Source organism: Salvelinus alpinus, chromosome 21, assembly GCF_045679555.1.
Source record: "Salvelinus alpinus chromosome 21, SLU_Salpinus.1, whole genome shotgun sequence".
Taxonomy (NCBI): Eukaryota; Metazoa; Chordata; class Actinopteri; order Salmoniformes; family Salmonidae; genus Salvelinus; species Salvelinus alpinus.
Window position 1 is genome coordinate 30,676,210 of NC_092106.1, and position 22,352 is coordinate 30,698,561.

A 22,352-nucleotide genomic window follows, 5' to 3' on the forward strand; every position below is an offset into this window, starting at 1 on the left:
TTCTGCTCTGCTTGCATAATGTGGTGTTCTACGTTGTACACGGGGGATATTTTTGCAGAATTCTGCATGCAGAGTCTCAATTTAGCGTTTGATATCCCCCCAATAGAATCCCCATACTTTAACGATGACAGCTTCACCATCCTAGAGGGGGAGATCAACCATTTCCAGGCCCAGGGACATGTACTAGTCTGTGGTGACCTAAATGCCAGAACTGGACAAGAACCTGACACTCTCAGCACACAGGGGGACAAACACCTACCGGTAGGTGACAGTATTCCTTCCCAAATATCAAATAGACACAACTATGACAACAACAAAAAAGGGGTCAAAACTCCTGCCGCTCTGTCGCACGCTGGGTCTGTACATAGTCAATGGTAGGCTTCAAGGAGACTCCTTTGGTAGGGACACCTACAGTTCATCCCTTGGCAGTAGTACTGTAGATTACTTTATCACTGACCTCAACCCAGAGTCTCTCAGAGCATTCACAGTCAGCCCACTGACACCCCTGTTAGATCACAGCAAAATCACAGTCTACCTGAACAGAGCAATACTCAACCATGAGGCATCAAAGCAAAAGGAAATGCACAATATTAAGAAATGCTATAGATGGAATGAAAGTAGTGTAGAAACCTACTGAAAAACAATTAGGCAACAACAAATTCAATTCCTTTTAGACAACTTCCTGGACAAACATTTCACTGTAATAGTGAAGGTGTAAACTTGGTAGTAGAAAGCCTAAACAGTATATTTGACCTCTCAGCTTCCCTATCAAATCTAAACATTTCAAGCAGACAACCTAAGAACATTAACAACAATGACAAATGGTTTGATAAAGAATGCAAACACCTAAGAAAGAAATTGAGAAATCTATCCAACCAAAAACCAAGAGACCCAGAAAACCTGAGACTATGCCTGGACTAAAGTGAATCACTAAAACAATGCAGAAATACACTACGGAAAAAGAAGGAACAGCACGTCAGAAATCAGCTCAATGTAATTGAATAATCTATAGAATCTAACCACTTCTGGGAAAATTGGAACACAATTAACAAACAACAACCCAAAGAGTTATCTATCCAAAATGGAGATGTGTGGATAAACCACTTCTCCAATCTTTTTGACAAAGAACAAACAGCAAAAAAATATACATGATTAATTACAAATCTTAGAATCAGCTATTAAAGACTACCAGAACCCACTGGATTATCCAATTACTTGCATGAACAACAGGACAAAATACAAACCCTCCAACCCAAAAAGGCCTGTGGTGTTGATGGTATCCTTAATGAAATTATAAAATATACCACACATTTCAATTGGCTATACTTAAACTCTTTAACATCATCCTCGGTTCTGGCATCTTCCCCAATATGTGAAACCGAGGACTGATCACCCCAACCCACAAAAGTAGAGACAAATTTGACCCCAATAACTACCGTGGGATATGCGTCAACAGCAACCTTGGGAAAATCCTCTGCATTATCATTAACAGCAGACTTGTACATTTCCTCAGTGAAAACAATTTACTGAGCAAATGTCAAATTGGCTTTTTACCAAATTACCGTACGACAGATCACGTACTCACCCTGCACACCCTAATTGACAAACAAACAAACCAAAACAAAGGCAAAGTCTTCTCATGCTTTGTTGACTTCAAAAAATCTTTTGACTAAATTTGGCATGAGGATCTGCTATACAAATTGATGGAAAGTGGAGTTGGGGGAAAAACATACGACATTATAAAATCCATGTACACGCTTAGAATTGGCAAAAACACATTTCTTTCCAAAGGGTCATGGGGTGAGACAGAGACAGCCCCACCCTCTTCAACATACATATATACGAATTGGTGAGGGCTCTAGAACAGTCTGTAGCACCCGGCTTCACCCTACTAGAATCTGAAGTCAAATGTCTACTGTTGGCTGATGATCTGGTGCTTCTGTACCCAACCAAGGAGGGCCTACAGCAGCACCTAGATCTTCTGCACAGATTCTGTCAGACCTGGGCCCTGACAGTAAATCTCAGTAAGACAAAAATAATGGTGTTCCAAAAAAGATCCAGTTGCCAGGACCACAAATACAAATTCCATCTAGACGCCATTGCCCAAGAGCACACAAAAAACTATTCATACCTCGGCCTAAACATCAGTGCCACAGGTAACTTCCACAAAGCTGTGAACGATCTGAGATACAAGGCAAGAAGGGCCTTCTATGCCATCAAAAGGAACATAACATTTGACATACCAATTAGGATCTGGCTAGAAATACTTGAATCAGTTATAGAACCCATTGCCCTTTATGGTTGTGAGGTCTGGAGTCCGCTCACCAACCAAGAATTCACAAAAACACCAAAGTGAGACTCTGCATGCAGAATTCTGCAAAAATATCCTCCGTGTACAACGTAGAACACCAAATAATGCATGCAGAGCAGAATTAGGCCAATACCCGCTAATTATCAACATCCATAAAATAGCTGTTAAATTCTACAACCACCTAAAATGAAGCAGTTCCCAAACCTTCCATAACAAATCCATCACCTACAGAGAGATGAACCTGGAGAAGAGTCCCCTAAGCAAGCTGGTCCTGGGACTCTCTTCACAAACACAGACCCCACACAGCCCCAGGACAGCAACACAATTAGACCCAACCAAATCATGAGAAGACAAAAAGATAATTATTTGACCCATTGGAAAGAATAAAAAAACAACCCCAGAGCTAACTAGAATGCTATTTGGCCTTTAACAGAGAGTACACAGTAGCAGAATACCTGACCACTGTGACTGACCCAAACTTAAGGAAATATTTGTCTATGTACAGACTCAGTGAGCATAGCCTTGCTATTGAGAAAGGCTGCCGTAGGCAGACCTGGCTCTCAATAGAAAACAGGCTATGTGCACACTGCCCACAAAATGAGGTGGAAACTGAGCTGCACTTCCTAACCTCCTGCCAAATGTATGACCATATTAGAGACACATATTTCCCTCAGATTACACAGACCCACAAAGAATTCAAAAAAGGAACCCAATTTTGATAAACTCCCATATCTATTGGGTGAAATACCACAGTGTGCCATCACAGCAGCAGGATTTATGACCTGTTGACACAAGAAAAAGGCAACCATTGAAGAACAAACACCATTGTAAACACAACCCATATTTATTTATTTTCCCTTTTGTACTTTAACTATTTGCACATTTTTACAACACTCTATATAGACATAATATGACATTTGAAATGTCTCTATTGTTTTGGAACTTGTGTGAGTGTAATATTTACTGTTCACTTTTTAAAAAAAAATTCACTTTTGTTTATCCATTTCACTTGCTTTGGCAATGTAAACATACAATACCGTTCAAAAGTTTGGGATCACTTAGAAAAGTCCTTGTTTTTGAAAGAAAAGCACATTTTTTGTCCATTAAAATAACATCAAATTGATCAGAAATACAGTGTAGACATTGTTAATGTTGTAAATGACTATTGTTGCTGGAAATGGCTGATTTTTAATGGAATATCTACATAGGCGTACAGAGGCCCATTATCAGCAACCATCACTCCTGTGTTCCAATGGTACGTCGTGTTAGCTAATCCAAGTTTATCATTTTAAAAGGCTAGTTGTTCATTAGAAAACCCTTTTGCAATTATGTTAGCACAGCTGAAAACTGTTGTGCTGATTAAAGAAGTAATACAACTGGCCTTTAGACTAGTTGAGTATCTGGAGCATCAGCATTTGCAACCCTACATTGACAGTACAGTAATGTATGTGTCTTACCGGCACAGCTGCCATTAGAGTCGGCTGCAGAACACTGGTGTCTCCTTTACTGCCTTTTTTAATCTTTGTTGACTGGTGGGAGAGAAAGGATACAGTTATCATACAGGTACTCTACACATATATTCACCTTTTATATATGTGTTTAGTAATGTACAGTCCAAGCAGGTGACACAGTATACAGAGCAGGGGGGGACCACCTCACCTGGTCCGCTAGCGTCTGGGGGGAGGAGTAGCCAATCCTGCAGCCGTGAGCCACACACACCAGCTCTGCACTCAGCTCCAACACATGGGCCAGGGGGAGGTACCCGATGTAGGTGTCATTCTCACTGCCACAGAACAATATACCTAACTCCTTATTATTCTAGCATACGGACAGACAGACAGACAGGCAACAGTCCAAAATCGTACACGATCGTCTTTCAATAAACTTGCATGACAAAACTATATGTATAAGAAAGGTTTACACAATTAAAGAACAAAATACACAAAGCACTGCAGTAAATGTCCTTCTGGGCCAGATCAAGATGCTCTCTAAAGGGTAACGACTTGACCCCCTCTCTTCCATCTTTCTATTCTTCCACTCCCCTCCCTCTCTTCCCCCAATCCTGTTCTCCAGAGAAAGAGAGAGTTTTTTTTAAGAACACAAAGCAAACACATTTGTCGTCGTAGTGATCACCAGTGTGATGGTACAGCATCTACATTTATTTACAGCACAGCCTTAAACCCACGCTTCTGCACGTGCTCAGTTGACACCAAGGCCTCAATCAGGAAGTTGTCCTCATAGATCACTTTGAGTGTTTCTTTAATTCAGCGTTGAAATGGAACCTGCTATGTATAACCATCACACTGTACTCCCCCATGGACAGCTGAGATCAGTCAAAGAGCATAGACAGGACATGATGGGACCTTCCTCTAAGACAGCGCCAACTGAAAAAGGGCTAAGTAAACATTTAATCAGTCTTCCTGGATAAGGTGCACTTTGGAAGCCAGCTTGGATTGTGAACATTCTTAGAGCATTCAAAGTGGTATTCGATGATTCATGAAAAAATGTTGCTTATCAGGAAATGTCGGTAGTAGTAGTTTGGTACTGGGGGAAGTGAGCCCAGGAGGGTAAAGAGAGGGTATAAGGTTGGCAGGTTAGCGGTACCTACCCCAGGTTGGGTATCCTTTCTGCCATGCCAGTGATGCCAGCAATGATGTTGCTATGGGAGATCATGACGCCCTTGGGTACGCCAGTGGAGCCGCTGGTGTACATGATGACAGCGATGTCAGAGGGCATGGGCTGTTCACGCCCACGAGACACTACACACACACACACACACACACACACACACACACACACACACACACACACACACACACACACACACACACACACACACACACACACACACACACACACACACACACACACACACACACACACACACACACACACAAATACAGGAAAACAAATTAGTTCATGGCATGAAAGCATGTTTTTGTAAATATTCAGCATATGGTAGGAAAAGGGAGTTCATGGGAGATCATAAGATATGTTGCAGGGCAGGACAATAAAAGGAGGAGGTTTGTTAAGTCCATGTTAGAATATATAGTCTGTAGGCGAAGGTCCTGGGAACATATGGTGGTGTTAAACAAGATGGGGGTACATAATGATGAATATCTAAAGGAGTGGTAGAATGGAACATTCCTAATGGAATAAAGAGGGAGAGGAACATCAGTCAAGTAAAATATTAAACACATTAAACATAATGTCACCATTTAGTAAACCTCCTCAGCCTCTTGGCACTCTCAGTAGGAAGATACAGCATATCTTAATGCCAAAAAACCCATATACCTCTCCCTCTTTCCTCTCTCCACATCTACCTTCCTCTTTACAATATCTCTCTCTCTGCCTCTCTCTGCCCCTCTACGGCTCTCTTCATCTTATTTCACTCTTCTCTTTCTTCTCTGACATTTGGCTGTGTGTTAACTGGCTGAGAGCTGTTCAATTGACGTAAAGCCTCTCCTCCCCGTCAGCCCATTTCAAATGTTTGGGCTTAAGTTCTCCAAGACACTATGTTAATCTTGTCTAGGCTTGCCAAAAAGCCACTCAGAAGTTATATTATGTCAAGCAATGTGGATTCTGACAATGTGGAAGGAGGTGAGATGATTCTAGATCATATAGGTTTCTTAAACTATGGGTCGGGACCCAAAGTGGGTCCTTGGCTTGTGAGAGGTAGGTTGTGTGTTATAAGAATACATCTACAATCACACACTATTTCTTCGTAATTTGGGTTGCAGGAGGACGATTTGGATCACGGGAGGATGGTTAATTTATAATTTGGGTCTCGGGCTGAAGAAAAAAAATCCCAGTTCTAGACTACATAAGAAATGAATGGAGTAGGGCTAAAACAACAGTCAGCAGATTTCTCTCAGTTGTCCTCATGTGGAAATATAAGACGTGATTTCGAATGTTTTTTGTAGGGCTGGGGGGCTGCTCAGTGTCGTGTGGAATATAAACATTTCCACGATGTCCACAGCGAGTGCAGAAAAACAAAACACACCCAAACAGAAGACCCGCAGGACAGAGAGAGAGGAAGAAGGGAGCAAAAGAGTGGGAGAGAGAGAGATAGGAGTGGGAGATAGGAGAGGGAGAGAGGAGTGGGACGTGATTTGGAGTCTACCGCATGCGAGAGGAGGGGCCTTGTTCTGACTTGAACATGGACCCAGAGATACAGGGTGGAGAGGAGGAGGAGAGGGGTGTTGGGGGAATGATGTCATGTGAAGTTTACAGAAGTGTCTATAAACATGAGCCTCCTTCCTAATCCCACAGGTCAGCACACACACACACACGCACACGCACACGCACACACACACACACAAACACACACACACACCTACCCCTCACAGTACCAGCTCTACTTGTTATGGGTCAAGCAGTGCAGCACTAGAGAGCAGCTGGAGAAAGGGAGGGATGGAAAGAGAGAGGAAGGAAAGGAGAGAGAAATTGGAGAGAAAGGGAGTGTTTCCTCTGAGTTTAATCTGACACAGATGTGTCCACTTCCTCATTCACATGACCTAATGAGCCGCACCACCAAACCCCCCCACCCTCCCCCTTGACACTACAGTATCTCTGAGACTACAGTATCTCTGAGACTACAGTATCTCTGAGACTACAGTATCTCTGAGACCACAGTATATCTGAGACCACAGTATCTCTGAAACCACAGTATCTGAGAGCACAGGATCTCTGAGACTACAGTATCTCTGAGACTACAGTATCTCTGAGACCACAGTATCTCTGAGACTACAGTATCTCTGAGACTACAGTATCTCTGAGACCACAGTATCTCTGAAACCACAGTATCTGAGAGCACAGGATCTCTGAGAGCACAGGATCTCTGAGACCACAGTATCTCTGAGACCACAGTATCTCTGAGACCACAGTATCTCTGAAACCACAGTATCTGAGACCACAGTATCTCTGAAACCACAGTATCTGAGAGCACAGGATCTCTGAGACCACAGTATCTCTGAGACCACAGTATCTCTGAGACCACAGTATCTCTGAGACCACAGTATCTCTGAGACTACAGTATCTCTGAGACTACAGTATCTGAGACCACAGTATCTCTGAAACTAGCAAAGTGACTTACTACAAACTAGTAAATGAGTGCTATAACGATGTTATACATGTTGTGTACATTTCAGTATAATGCCGTTAAAGAAATGCTCAGTCCACACGCACACACACACACACACACACACACACACACACACACACACACACACACACACACACACACACACACACACACACACACACACACACACACACACACACACACACACACACACACACACACACACACACACACACACACACACACACACACACCATTTACCATTCTCAGGCTTGGTCCCCAGCTCCTGAACGGTAGCCATGTTGTGGACACTGATGCCTCGTGGGTAACCAGGCCACTTGGTGGGTGTGTCATCCACCACAATGATGTGCTGCAGCCTGGGCACCTCCAGCAGGATGAACTAAACTCAACCAGGAAACACAAAGAAGTATTTAGGACAGCTATACTGTAACCATCAAATGGTTGGTCAGGACAGGGATAAGGCACACTGATAGGGGTTGGCTGATTCCTTCTGGTTGCAGACTGGCTCCTGACTACAAAAGGTGGTTTGTTTATTTATTCCTTTTCAAGTATGTTTTCAAAGGCTTGACCTTTCCGTACATGTAGACATGCAAAAAAAACAAATGCACGTTGTACATCGTTCTACTTCAGTATGTTTAGACAACCTAAACATGTGAGTCAACTCTTTCATGTTTTGACAGATATATATTGCTTTATTGATTCCCTGTCTCTCTCCTCAGGAGGTAGAATGGACTGTATGACTCTAACTCTCTAACCCAGTGTGTTGGTCTCTCTCTAACCCAGTGTGTTGGTCTCTCTATAACCCAGTGTGTTGGTTTGTCTCTAACCCAGTGTGTTGGTCTCTCTCTATCCCAGTGTGTTGGTCTCTCTCTAACCCAGTGTGTTGGTCTCTCTATAACCCAGTGTGTTGGTCTGTGTCTAACCCAGTGTGTTGGTCTCTCTCTAACCCAGTGTGTTGGTCTCTCTATATCCCAGTGTGTTGGTTTGTCTCTAACCCAGTGTGTTGGTCTCTCTCTATCCCAGTGTGTTGGTCTCTCTCTAACCCAGTGTGTTGGTCTCTCTATAACCCAGTGTGTTGGTCTGTGTCTAACCCAGTGTGTTGGTCTGTCTCTAACCCAGTGTGTTGGTCTCTCTCTATCCCAGTGTGTTGGTCTCTCTCTAACCCAGTGTGTTGGTCTCTCTCTAACCCAGTGTGTTGGTCTGTGTCTAACCCAGTGTGTTGGTCTCTCTCTAACCCAGTGTGTTGGTCTGTCTCTAACCCAGTGTGTTGGTCTCTCTCTTACCCAGTGTGTTGGTCTCTCTCTAACTCTGTGTGTTGGTCTGTCTCTAACCCAGTGTGTTGGTCTCTCTCTAACCCAGTGTGTTGGTCTGTCTATAACCCAGTGTGTTGGTCTCTCTCTAACCCAGTGTGTTGGTCTGTCTCTAACCCAGTGTGTTGGTCTCTCTCTAACCCAGTGTGTTGGTCTGTCTCTAACCCAGTGTGTTGGTCTCTCTCTTACCCAGTGTGTTGGTCTCTCTCTAACTCTGTGTGTTGGTCTGTCTCTAACCCAGTGTGTTGGTCTCTCTCTAACCCAGTGTGTTGGTCTGTCTATAACCCAGTGTGTTGGTCTCTCTCTAACCCAGTGTGTTGGTCTCTCTCTAACCCAGTGTGTTGGTCTCTCTCTAACCCAGTGTGTTGGTCTCTCTCTAACCCACTGTGTCATTCTGTGTTTCTCTGGCCCCACTCTGCATCACACACTGATAACAGTGGGCATAGTACAGACTCCAGATCCACAACGTGCATCACATGTACCTCTCCCCCTCCTGCTCTCTCTCCCACTCATAAACTCCTCTTTCACACGCTTCCTGTCCCTTCTTGATTTCGTCCTTTACCTTCTAAATATGTACTAATTTCAGATGTGCATGTGTTCTCTCACCTTGAGTCTGGTCTCCAGTAGCTCTCTGCTGGTGATGATGTGACTAACCTCTGTCTCGTTCAGACCGTGAGTTATGGCCGGACCCCCCAGGGTAGAGTACAGAGTGACCACTGCAACGCGCACACACACACACACACACACACACACACACACACACACACACACACACACACACACACACACACACACACACACACACACACACACACACACACACACACACACACACACACACACACACAAAGGTAAGCCCAATGAGGTATCATCAGGTAATAACGTTCATGATAAGATATCATATGGATAGAGTTAGGGTAAGATTTAAGATCAAGGTGTATTTTCTGTTCCTGTTTGGAAGTGAGTCCACATGGTAAAGCCCTAGTGAGCAGTATATTCTGTTTGCTTCAGGGCTGTGGTAATGTGACACTGTGTTAGTGTAACGCTGCAGCGATGGCATCATGTCTGCTCTGGCTCTGTCACTGGCATGAGTGAGTGGCCTGGGACTGGGCTAAACCAGGCTGAACTGGGCTGGGCCCAGGCTACATTACATCAGTATATGTCTGACTGGTAGATATGGGAATCACTCAGCACAGGGACCAGGGGCACGTGCCGAGATGAGGGTGTGTGAGGGTGTACATGTACATGTTCAAGCATCCCTAAACCACCCTTTTACACTCCTCCACACAGACATGCACACGTCTCTTCTCCAGAAAAACATGACCCCATGCAGAGTCATCCTTCTCAGGCATTAGAGGAGAAAGTGAGGGGTATGTGCTCTCCGTCTGTGTCTACACAGCTCAGCCATCTCCAACACAGATGACATCCCCACCCACCATCAGTGGGCTCAAAATGGACTCCCATCCAATCAGATAAAGACTCAGGCTGTTGGGAATGGGGTGGAATTTGTATGGAATGTGTATAAATGTGTATAAATGTGTATGTGTGTACGTGTGTGTGTGGTGCACAGTAGCTGCAGCAGTGCTCACGCAGGGCTGTGAAGAGGTCATACCAGTAGCTTGCAAGGGTCAAGACACCTGGCCCAAAATCCACTCATGACCCCTCTCTGACAGGACAAAGAGAGAAGGGGGGAGAGAGAGGGGGAGGGCGGCGGGAGAGAGGGGAGATCACTTGACCCAGGCCAGGCTGACAGAGAAGGGGCTTATGCAACAGGGCCAGTGACATTGCTGCCATGTGTCATGGACGGCTGAGACTTCCTGTTGTGTGTGTGAGGACACGGGGTGTGACACCTCCATCTGTGAGATACTAACACACTGTTCACACAAACACTCTCTCTGCTCTTCCTTTATTAGACCCAAAATTAAATCATCAGGTGATCGATTAGCTCATACTCTGCAACCAAACACGAACAAACTCCTAGCAAGGCCAACCAGTCAGATTGAGTCAGACTAAACTTGACAATACAAACACAGAGAGAACAAAGAAGTAAGAAGGAGGTGGAGGCGCAGGAGGGAGAATGAGAAATGGATGAATAGAGATCCTATGGAGAGAGGAGAAAGAATGAGAAATGGATGAATAGAGAGCCTATGGAGAGAGGAGAAAGAATGAGAGATGGATGAAGAGAGCCTATGGAGATAGGAGAAAGAATGAGAGATGGATGAATAGAGAGCCTATGGAGAGAGGAGAAAGAATGAGAGATGGATGAAGAGAGATCATATGGAGAGAGGAGGAAGAATGAGAGATGGATGAATAGAGAGCCTATGGAGAGAGGAGAAAGAATGAGAGATGGATGAATAGAGATCCTATGGAGAGAGGAGGAAGAATGAGAGATGGATGAATAGAGAGCCTATGGAGAGAGGAGAAAGAATGAGAGATGGATGAAGAGAGCCTATGGAGATAGGAGAAAGAATGAGAGATGGATGAATAGAGATCCTATGGAGAGTGGAGGAAGAATGAGAGATGGATGAAGAGAGCCTAGGGAGAGAGGAGGAAGGCTGAGAGATGGATGAATAGAGAGCCTATGGAGAGAGGAGGAAGAATGAGAGATGGATGAATAGAGAGCCTATGGAGAGAGGAGGAAGAATGAGAGATGGATGAATAGAGAGCCTATGGAGAGAGGAGAAAGAATGAGAGATGGATGAAGAGAGCCTAGGGAGAGAGGAGGAAGGCTGAGAGATGGATGAATAGAGAGCCTATGGAGAGAGGAGGAAGAATGAGAGATGGATGAATAGAGAGCCTATGGAGAGAGGAGGAAGAATGAGAGATGGATGAATAGAGAGCCTATGGAGAGAGGAGAAAGAATGAAAGATGGATGAAGAGAGCCTATGGAGAGAGGAGAAAGAATGAGAGATGGATGAAGAGAGCCTATGGAGATAGGAGAAAGAATGAGAGATGGATGAAGAGAGCCTAGGGAGAGAGGAGGAAGGCTGAGAGATGGATGAATAGAGAGCCTATGGAGAGAGGAGGAAGAATGAGAGATGGATGAATAGAGAGCCTACGGAGAGAGGAGGAAGAATGAGAGATGGATGAATAGAGAGAATGAGAGATGGATGAAGAGAGCCTATGGAGATAGGAGAAAAAATGAGAGATGGATGAATAGAGATCCTATGGAGAGAGGAGGAAGAATGAGAGATGGATGAAGAGAGCCTAGGGAGAGAGGAGGAAGGCTGAGAGATGGATGAATAGAGAGCCTATGGAGAGAGGCGGAAGGCTGAGGCTATGGTGTCAGAGGGTCTATGTGAGCATCTGATTTTGGCATCAGGCAGGAGAAGAAGCATACAGCCCTCAGGCCAAATAAAGAAGAGGGGTGGGGGAGAAGGAGGATAATTGGGACACTTATATAACAGTGGCATAGCAACAGGGACAAACTGACCTTCTTCCTCAGCTGGGCTGGACATATTTCAGATGTTATGTATTCCCTCCTCACACACCACTACAACTATACATCTATTAAACTCCATGGGACCATAACTGATGCATAAACAGAGAGAGAGAGAGAAAAGAGAGAGAAAAGAGAGAGAGAGAGAGAGAGAGAGAGAGAGAGAGAGAGAGAGAGAGAGAGAGAGAGAGAGAGTGATGAACTGTCTATGTATGGAGAGTACTCACAGGGGAGGTTGTACATGAACCAGACCTGGGCTGTGTGTGTGTGTGTGTGTGTGTGTGTGTGTGTGTGTGTGTGTGTGTGTGTGTGTGTGTGTGTGTGTGTGTGTGTGTGTGTGTGTGTGTGTGTGTGTGTGTGTGTGTGTGTGTGTGTGGACACTCACAGGGGAAGTTTTGCATGAAGCACGCCTGTGCGGCTATGACCCACTCAGCCCTGGTCTCACAGAAGATGGCAATGTTGTTGTGGGCCCTCTGGCCCAACGCTGCAAGACCACTGCCAAAGCGTGCTGCTGCCTTGTGGGTCTCGGCATAGGACAGCCAGCGGTACTGCCCCAGGATCACCTACAGGGAGCCACAGAATGTTAGAGAGGGAGAGGGAGAGAGAGAGGGAGAGAGGGAGAGATCAGAACCAGGGGAAAAAGCAGAGAGGTGGAGAATAATAGACATACAGAGAAACAGCGTTTTGGAAAGAGTTTCAGGGAAACAGAATGTGAGGGAGAGATGCTGGAGGGCAGAATAGTTCACAGTGGTGAACAGTAAAGCCTACAGCTTGAGGTTGTGCACTTTCTGCTATAGTAATTTTTGCTAATGGACGCTTTTTAACTTTTGGAATTTGAATCACAAACTCACAAACAGTTGGGAACTCCTGCCCTCTACTGGGATAACACTGGTACTGCATACACCCAGACCTGGCACAGACTAATGCACATGCACATTCACACTGTGCCAGTGAAACAATAACAACATTTAAATACATTTATTCTATGTTTTTCGCTCTAGGTCTCATTGTCCAGGAAGTCAAGAGGTGGCAACACTCCATTATTTTATTCCAGCAACATGAGTTTCAACAGCACTGTGATTAGACTAGTGGGATTAGCCTGATGATTGGGGTTTAATTAAACGGGTTCCAAGTCTCACACAGACACACACACACACACACACACACACACACACACACACACACACACACACACACACACACACACACACACACACACACACACACACACACACACACACACACACACACACACACACACACACACACACACACACACACACACACACAGCGAGAGTGCTTTATTTGAGCAAAGTTTAGATTGGCCTGTGTGTTGTGTTTGAGGTGATGTGAGGCCTTTCTGTTGAGCAAGAGATATGTGTTATGTATTAGTGGCTGTTCTCTCCTGTTTTGGCTTGATTGACTTGGCAGAACAAGGTCTTATGTTTTCACTGTAAACACAAAACACGCCTGAGTTTCTTGCCCAACAGAAAGTCCTCAAGTCACATTTCCTGTCCTCACCTTCTTGAAGACCTTTCCGTTGCTCTGTCTCTCATCCTCCTCCATGACCACCTCTCTGGTGCCCAGGCAGTCTCTGTCAGGGAACCTTCTGGACGCATCCTCAAACACCTTATCCAGTGTGTCTACCCCGGGGTGCAGGGACGACACCAGCCTCTTGGTGGCGCCCATGGCCCTGTAGGGCCCCGCGGGGCGACCCGTCACAGACTGGGCCTTGAGTCTCTGAGCCCGCTCCTGTTCTGAGCCGAGGCCTGCGTCTGATTCTGACACAGAGCTGAAGAGGTAGGAGGGGAGGAAGGCTAGGACAGAGTACAGCCACACCGTCACCTGGAAGAGCAGCAGCAGCACTGGGTTCAGGTCCTCTTTCAGCTTCATCCTGACTGTGTGTGTGTGTGTGTGTGTGTGTGTGTGTGTGTGTGTGTGTGTGTGTGTGTGTGTGTGTGTGTGTGTGTGTGTGTGTGTGTGTGTGTGTGTGTGTGTGTGTGTGTGTGTGTGTGTGTGTGTGTGTGTGTGTGTGTGTGTGTGTGTGTGTGTGTGTGTGTGTGTGTGTCTGTGTGTGCGTGCGTGCGTGCGTGTGTGTGTGTGGGGGGGGGGGATGAGTTATTTCACTTTAGAACCCAAGGTAGGGTCCAGGGTTTATGCTCTGAGCAGGTAGTTTATCACCAGGACAGCTCCTCTAAGTCTAAGGTGTGAATGGTTGGAGAGAGAATGAATCCTGTTGCCACTGACGGGGCAAGGTATTCATTTCCTGGTCCTTCTTCTTCTGCCCTTGTGTGTTTATCTGATGACAATGGCAGCAACACCTTACTCCTAGTCAAGGGACGACAAAAAACAACAACATTCAAACAAAGTATGAGAATATGCTATTTATAATATGTCAATGTTTTGTTATACATGTATACTAACATTAGTGCTTGAGCTACAATTCATCTGACACCATCTGAGCTTTTTAACCCAACAGTCACCAGACGCCACACTCCAAGATAATAGGTTTAAATGGATTCTTCTAATGTTTCTGTTGGTGGATCCTCAAGCACCCACCAATGGTAATGCACAGCCTGATGGCTTGGCCTACATAATAAGACACCCAGCCGTGTACTGTAGGCTACATCTCAGCCTGAGTGCTCCTTACCCACTCCCTGTCCCCCTGCAGCCAGCCAGAATGCTGGAGCGCAGAGCTCCCTATCTAACCCCATCTCCCACAAATAACTGTACAGCACGCTCTTTCTATCACTAACCACCAAGAAATAGATACGTACAGACAAACAGACAGCAGATGGACTACGACGGGCTGAGAAAGAGGAGGGAGATAGAGATACACTATATATACAAAAGTATGTGGACACCCCTTGAAATTAGTGGATTTAGCTATTTCAGCCACACCTGTTGCTGACAGGTGTATAAAAGGGAGCACACAGCCATGCAATCTCCATAACCAAACACTGGCAGTAGAAGGACCTTACTGTGACCTTCAACTTGGCACCGTCATTGGATACCAATAAGTCAATTCGTAAAATTTCTGCCCTGCTAGAGCTGCCCCGGTCAACTGTAAGTGCAGTTATTGTGAAGTGGAAACATCTAGGAGCAACAACAGCTCAGCCGGGAAGTGGTAGGCCACACAAGCTCACAGAATGGGACCGCTGAGTGCTAAAGCATGTAGTGCATAAAAGTTGTCTGTCCTCGGTTGCAACACTCACTACCAAGTTCCAAACTGTCTCTGGAAGCAACGTCAGCACAATAACTGTTCGTCAGGAGCTTCATGAAATGGCTTTCCATGGCCGAACAGCCACACAGAAGCCAAAAATCACCATGCGCAATGCCAAGCGTCGGCTGGAGTGGTGTGAAGCTCACTGCCATTGGACTCTGGAGCAGAGGAAACGCATTCTCTGGAGTGATCACACTTCACCATCTGGCAGTCCTTAGGACGAATCTGGGTTTGGCGGATGCCAGGAGAACGCTATCTGCCCAAATGCATAGTGCCAACTGTATAGTTTGGTGAAGGAGGAATAATGGTCTGGGGCTGTTTTTCATGGTTCGGGCGAGGCCCCTTAGTTCCAGTGAAGGGAAATCTTAACACTACAGCTTACATTGACATTCTAGACCAGGGGTGTCAAAGTCAAATGGACGGAGGGCCAAATAAAAAATTTAGCTACAAGCCGAGGGCCGGACTGTTCGAATGTTCATTGAAAAATTTTTAAATGACGCATATAGTCTAGTGAACCTAATTGAACCTACTGAAAACCTAACAAATATATTCCAATATGATCAGATAAATAAAGCAATATTTTCTTATGGCTCTGTCAGTAATCTTTAATTTTCAACAGACACAAAAGACAAATTTCCTTTATATAAAAATCCCCATAACATGAACATTAAATGAAAGAAACCGGTATTCAAGGCACCATCAGTAGCCTATATTTTCTATTTTAGCAAAAGTGGGCTAAATTTACTTCAAAGAAAAAAACAATAATAGCAATTTTCTATCATCCACTCAACTGAAATATTTTTAAAATATAATTGGATTGAAATACAATAAAATAAAGTGCAAAAATCTATTAATCAAAAACAACACTTTGTTTAAGGAGAAGTAACATGCAGTGAAAACAAATATTAAACTTTAACTTTTAAACTTGAACTGAGTAAAAACTCTAAATATGTGATTGCACAGTAATGTTCACTTGTTTGAGGTTGAGGGTGATACTTGGTGGTGTCCCATCTTTTCCACAAGTTCATCAATGTTCGGGGTAAGGCTCTGAGCTGAGGAAATCCTCAGAATTGAGTGGAGGTGTTCAGCAGTAAGTCGACTTCTGTGTGATGTTTTGTTCAGGTTCATCAAAGAAAACAGTTGTTCACACAGGTATGTGCTGCCAAACATAGACAACGTTTGAGCAGCCTGGATGCGCAGCTGGGGCATTGTGTCGGGGAGGAAACGGGCGAACTCCGCAGCACCCACTGCCGCATATTTTGCCCTCAGTGCATCATTGCATTGGAGGTCAATCAACTCCATTTGGAGGTTTGGTGGTGAGCTTTCCACGTCAACAGCAAATGGGTTACCGAGCAGTTCCAACCTGCTTTTTTGTGCTTCAAAGTCAGCAAATCGGCGTCGAAAGTCAGCGGCAAGCATACCTATTTTATCAGCCAACTGTGCGCTCGGGAACGCACTGGTAGAGAGCTTCTCTTTCATGGTCTGGCAGCTGGGAAAGTGGCTCAAATTTTCTTTCCGCATCTGCGTCTCCCACAGAGTCAGTTTGGTTTTAAATGCCTTCACTGTACTGTACATATCAGAGATGACATGATCCCGACCCTGCAGCTGCAAGTTCATTGCATTCAGATGACTCGTAATGTCACACAGAAAAGCCATTTCACACAGAAACATTTCGTCTCGGAGTTGTGTTGTGTCTTTCCCTTTGCTGTCCAAGAACAGACAAATCTCCTCACGAAGCTCGAAACATCTTTGAAGCACCTTTCCCTGGCTTAGCCATCGCACCTCTGTGTGATAAGGCAAATCACCATGCTCCGTTTCTAACTCCGTCAGAAATGCCTTGAACTGGCGGTGATTCAAACCTTTGGCTCTGATAAAGTTAACTGTGCGCGTGATGATGCTCATTACATGCTCCATTTTCAAGGCTTTACCGCACAACGCTTCCTGGTGTATGATACAATGATAAGCTGTCAGCTCACCTGTCGCGTTTTCCTCTTGCATCTTTTCCCGTATCTTCGCCACCAGTCCGCTCCTGTGTCCACACATCGCAGGTGCTCCGTCGGTTGTCAAACCCACGAGTTTTTCCCAAGGCAGCTCCATCTCATTTACACAGCAGCCTACTGCTCGGTGCGTCACCGTTGCATTGTGGGAAATGTAGTATTGGTGCGTGTAAAAGATCTGCGGGCTGCCGGCTTGCTGCGGTCTGCGGGCCGGTTCTAATAATAAATCAAGATCATCCCAGGGGCCGTAAAAAACCTTCTCGCGGGCCGGATGTGGCCCGCGGGCCTTGACTCTGACATATATGTTCTAGACGATTCTGTACTTCCAACTTTGTGGCAACAATTTGTCGAAGGCCCTTTCAGCATGACAATGCTCCCGTGCACAAAGCGAGGTCCACACAGAAATGGTTTGTCGAGATCGGTGTGGAAGAACTTGAATGGTCTTCACAGAGCCCTGACCTTAACCCCATTGAACACCTTTGGGATGGATTGGAACGCCGACTGCAAACCAGGCCTAATCGCCCAACATCAGTGCCTGACCTCACTAATGCTCTTTTGGCTGAATGGAAGCAAGTCCCTGTAGCAATGTTCCAACATCTAATGGAAAGCCTTCCCAGAAGAGTGGAGGCTGTTATAGCAGGAAAAGGGGGACCAGCTCTATATTAATGCACATGATTTTGGAATGAGATGTTCGACAAGCAGGTGTCCACATACTTTTGGTCATGTAGTGTAGATAGAACGAGAGAGAGGTGAAGTTAGAAGAGAGTGAAAGCGCAGGAGGGAAACGAAACAGAGGAAGAGTGATAAAGAGTGTGAGAGGGAAAGAGATGGAGAGAGAGTGAAGGGAGGGGGTTGGATTATGGCTGAGAGAAAGGCCTAGGGTACATGCGTCTTTTACCCCCATGTACCCATTACAACCCACGATGCAATGACAGATGACAGTGGGAGAGAAATCATGAGAAAACAAAAAGATAATCACTTGACATATTGGAAAGAATTAACAAAAAAACAGAGCAAACTAGAATGCTATTTGACCCTTATCAGAGAGTACACAGTGGCAGAATACCTGACCACTGTGACTGACCCAAAATTAAGGAAAGATTTGAATATGTACAGACTCAGTGAGCATAGCCTTGCTATTGAGAGAGGCCGCTGTAGGCAGACATGGCTCTCAAGAGAAGACAGGCTTTGTGCACACTGCCCACAAAATGAGGTGGAAATAGAGCTGCAATTCCTAATCTCTTGCCAAATGTATGACCATTTTAGAGACACATATTCCCCTCAGATTACACAGATCTACAAAGAATTAGTGTAAATGTAAATGTACAGTGTCTTCGGAAAGTATTCAGACCCCTTGACTTTTTCCACATTCTGTTAAGTTACAGCCTTATTCTAAAATTGATTCAATTGTTTTCCCCCCCTCATGAATCTACACACAATACCCCAAAATGACAAAGCAAAAACAGGTTTTTAGAAAAGGTTGCTAAGTTATTACAATAAAAAAATGAAATATCACATTTACATAAGTATTCAGACCCTTTACACAGTACTTTGTTGAAGCACCTTTGGCAGCGATTACAGCATTGAGTCTTCTTGGGTGTGACGCTACAAGCTTGGTACACCTGTATTTGGGGAGTTTCTCCCATTCTTCTCTGCAGATCCTCTCAAGCTCTGTCAGGTTGGATAAGGAGCGTCCCTGCACAGCTATTTTCAGGTCTCTCCAGAGATGTTCGATTGGGTTCAAGTCCGGGATCTGGCTGGCCATTCAAGGACATTCAGAGACTTGTCCTGAAGCCACTCCTGCGTTGTCTTGGCTGTGTGCTTAGGGTCGTTGTCCAGTCTGAGGTCCTGGGCGCTCTGGAGCAGGTTATCATCAAGGATCTCTCTGTACTTTGCTCCATTCCATCTTTGCCTCGATCCTGACTAGTCTCCCAGTCCCTGCTGCTGAAAAACATCCCCACAGTATGATGCTGCCACCACCATGCTTCACCGTAGGGATGGGGCCAGGTTTCCTCCAGACGTGACGCTTGGCATTCAGCCCAAAGAGTTCAATCTTGGTTTCATCAGACCAGAGAATCTTGTTTCTCTTGGTCTGAGAGTCTTTAGGTGCCTTTTTGGCAAACTCCAAGCTGGCTGTCATGTGCCTTTTACTGAGGAGTGGCTTCCATCTGGCCACTACCATAAAGGACTGATTGGTGGAGTGCTGCAGAGATGGTTGTCCTTCTGGAAGGTTCTCCCATCTCCACAGAGGAACTGTAGAGCTCTGTCAGAGTGACCATCGGGTTCTTGGTCACCTCCCTGAGCAAGGCCCTTCTCCCCCAATTACTCAGTTTGGCCGGCAACCAGCTCTAGGAAGAGTCTTGGTGGTTCCAAACTTCTTCCATTTCAGAATGATGGAGGCCAATGTGTTATTGGGGGCCTTCAATGCTGCAGAAATGTTTTGATACCCTTCCCCAGATCTGTGCCTCGACACAATCCTGTCTCGGAACTCTATGGACAATTCTTTGGACCTCATGGCTTGGTTTTTGCTCTGACATGCACTGTCAATTGTGGGACCTTAAATAGACAGGTGTGTGTCTTTTCAAATCATGTCCAATCAATTGAATTTACCACAGGTGGACTCCAATAAAGTTGTAGAAACATCTCAAGGATGATCAATGGAAACAGGATGCACTTGACCTCAATTTCGAGTCTCATAGTAAAGGGTCTGAATACTTATTTAAACAGTATTTCAGTTGTTTATTTTTAATACATTTGCAAACATTTTGTCGTTATGTGGTATTGTGTGTAGATTGCTGAAAAAATATATATTTAATCCATTTTAGAATAAGTCAGTAACGTAACAAAATGTGGAAAAAGTCAAGGGGTCTGAATACTTTCCGAAGGCGCTGTATGTTTCCCATGCCAATAAAGCCCCTTGAATTGAATTGAGTTGAGAGAGTGAGTGATAGAGAGAGAGACAGAGCGAGACAGAGAGAGAGATGGAAAAAGAGAGAGATGGAGATACAGAGAGAGACAGACAGAGAAAGAGAGAGAGATAGAGACAGAGGAAGAGAGACAGACAGTGAAAGAGACAGACAGAGAGAGAGTGAGAGGGCAAGGAGAGGGGGAATGAGGAAGAAAGAAATAAGGGGGCTGAATGAGTCACGTTAACTCAGAATGTATTTCAACACAAATTCTCAACTGGGTGAAAGGTGCTCTACTACTTTATACCAGATTGAAAACAAATGTGTGTGAAACTTTCACTGAAAGGGATTTTGTGTGTGTGATTTATGTGAGGATTATGTGTGTGAAATAGGTTATGTTATGTGTGTGTGTGTGTTAACAGGGATGATGATAGCTACCTCCAACTCCTGAGGATAGTAGTGTTGGGTAGCTGTCCATGGTACTGGAAAACCATGCTCCTCCTCCCTCTCCATGGCCATCTCTGATGGTTACCCCAGAGAGGCTAAAGACATTGAGCTACAAATGGTAGCGATGATATGCTATCTTGCCTGGTTGGGCGCTAATGCTGTGCCATGTCTGTCCCTGTAGCCCATTTTCTAGCTCATTTCCCTAGCCACTGATCCATAGCATTGTCCTGCTGCTCAAAGTCACTTTGTAAGTCTCTGTCTTTCTGACATGAGTTTCTACTGAGAAATAATAACAAACAACAAAACATACATGCGCGCACACACACACACACACACACACACACACACACACACACACACACACACACACACACACACACACACACACACACACACACACACACACACACACACACACACACACACACACACACACACACACACACACACACACACACACCTACTGAATTAGCCTTAGACCACAGCAGGCTATTTTAGCAGCAGTCATTCATTATTCATATGAGAGAGCAGCACATCTTCAACTCCTCTCCAGCAGCACGACATCCTTCCCCCATCCTTCCATCACACACACACTATCCCCTCTCCAAAATGCTCCCTAAAGACTCATGAATAAACCAGAGTGAGACAGCAACTCCCAGCATTATCATCCTCCCTCTGTGCTGGCCTGGTGTACAATTACCCAGCACATCTAGCAGTGCCATAGCTCACTCACAGTCACTATAATGAACTGATACACTGCTGAGGTTACTGACCGCCCGCTGGCTCTCTGTTTCCTTTTCCTTCTCCATGGACACATGGAAACATACACAATCTGGGTTTGTTGGAGTAGTCTTTGGGTTTCTTTGGAGGTTGTTGAAGTAGTGATTGGTTTTCTTGGAGTTTATTGGAGTAGTCTTTGGGTTCCTTGGAATAGTCTTGAGGTTTGTTGGAGTTTGTTGGAGTAATCTGGGCTGCCGCTGGAACCCAAGGTCGAAAGCACTGTGGCTGACGTGAAGAATTGTTAGGCTAAAGTGAACAAGTTATCTCAATTAGATCGGCTCAGCCGATGCCTCTGCGTATTGGGAGGGAAGAAAAAACTATACACGACTGATAAAACTCCAACTGTTTGCACCGTGGCGTTGGAACTCATAACTGTGACCACACGTACGTTATTGCTGTAATATTTGTCTAGCTAGCAATAAAATGGATGATTAAACATATGTCATGTGTGACTGTTCCAGTGGTTGGATACACTGAGTGACCGATGCCTTTTCTATCTGAGACTGGGTAATGACTTATAACATCACACAGGAGAAGGGGCTAACCGCAGTGGGATGGGCTGTCTGGTATTAAAACACAAGTGAGACTGACTGTACAGGTGATAGGTGAGAGTACAAAGGTAGTGTTGTATGAGGAGGAGAGGAGGCTGTGTCAATACCGTGACTTGATCCATATGTGAGCCTTGCCAGGTGCCAGAGTACTAAGACTCAGAACAAAGCAGGAGGCCATGAGGAGACCTGGTGAAGGAGGCCATGAGGAGACCTGGTGAAGGAGGCCATGAGGAGATGTGGTGAAGGAGGCTATGAGGAGACCTGGTGAAGAAGGCTATGAGGAG

The 22,352-nt window shown here is 45.1% G+C and overlaps 1 protein-coding gene across 1 annotated transcript in view; it reads right to left on the minus strand.

Annotated features, from left to right (window-relative positions):
• Positions 1 to 22,352, minus strand: part of LOC139548224 (fatty acid CoA ligase Acsl3-like) — a 50,218-nt gene that overhangs the window by 23,949 nt on the left and 3,917 nt on the right. The window contains exons 2-8 of the mRNA XM_071357755.1: positions 13,686 to 14,492; positions 12,550 to 12,727; positions 9,332 to 9,441; positions 7,656 to 7,794; positions 4,920 to 5,070; positions 3,971 to 4,094; positions 3,769 to 3,840 (exon numbers count right to left, since the gene is read on the minus strand). Coding sequence (XP_071213856.1) covers positions 3,769 to 3,840; positions 3,971 to 4,094; positions 4,920 to 5,070; positions 7,656 to 7,794; positions 9,332 to 9,441; positions 12,550 to 12,727; positions 13,686 to 14,057 — 1,146 coding nt within the window. The 5' untranslated portion in view covers positions 14,058 to 14,492. The remainder of the gene's footprint in view (positions 1 to 3,768; positions 3,841 to 3,970; positions 4,095 to 4,919; positions 5,071 to 7,655; positions 7,795 to 9,331; positions 9,442 to 12,549; positions 12,728 to 13,685; positions 14,493 to 22,352) is intronic.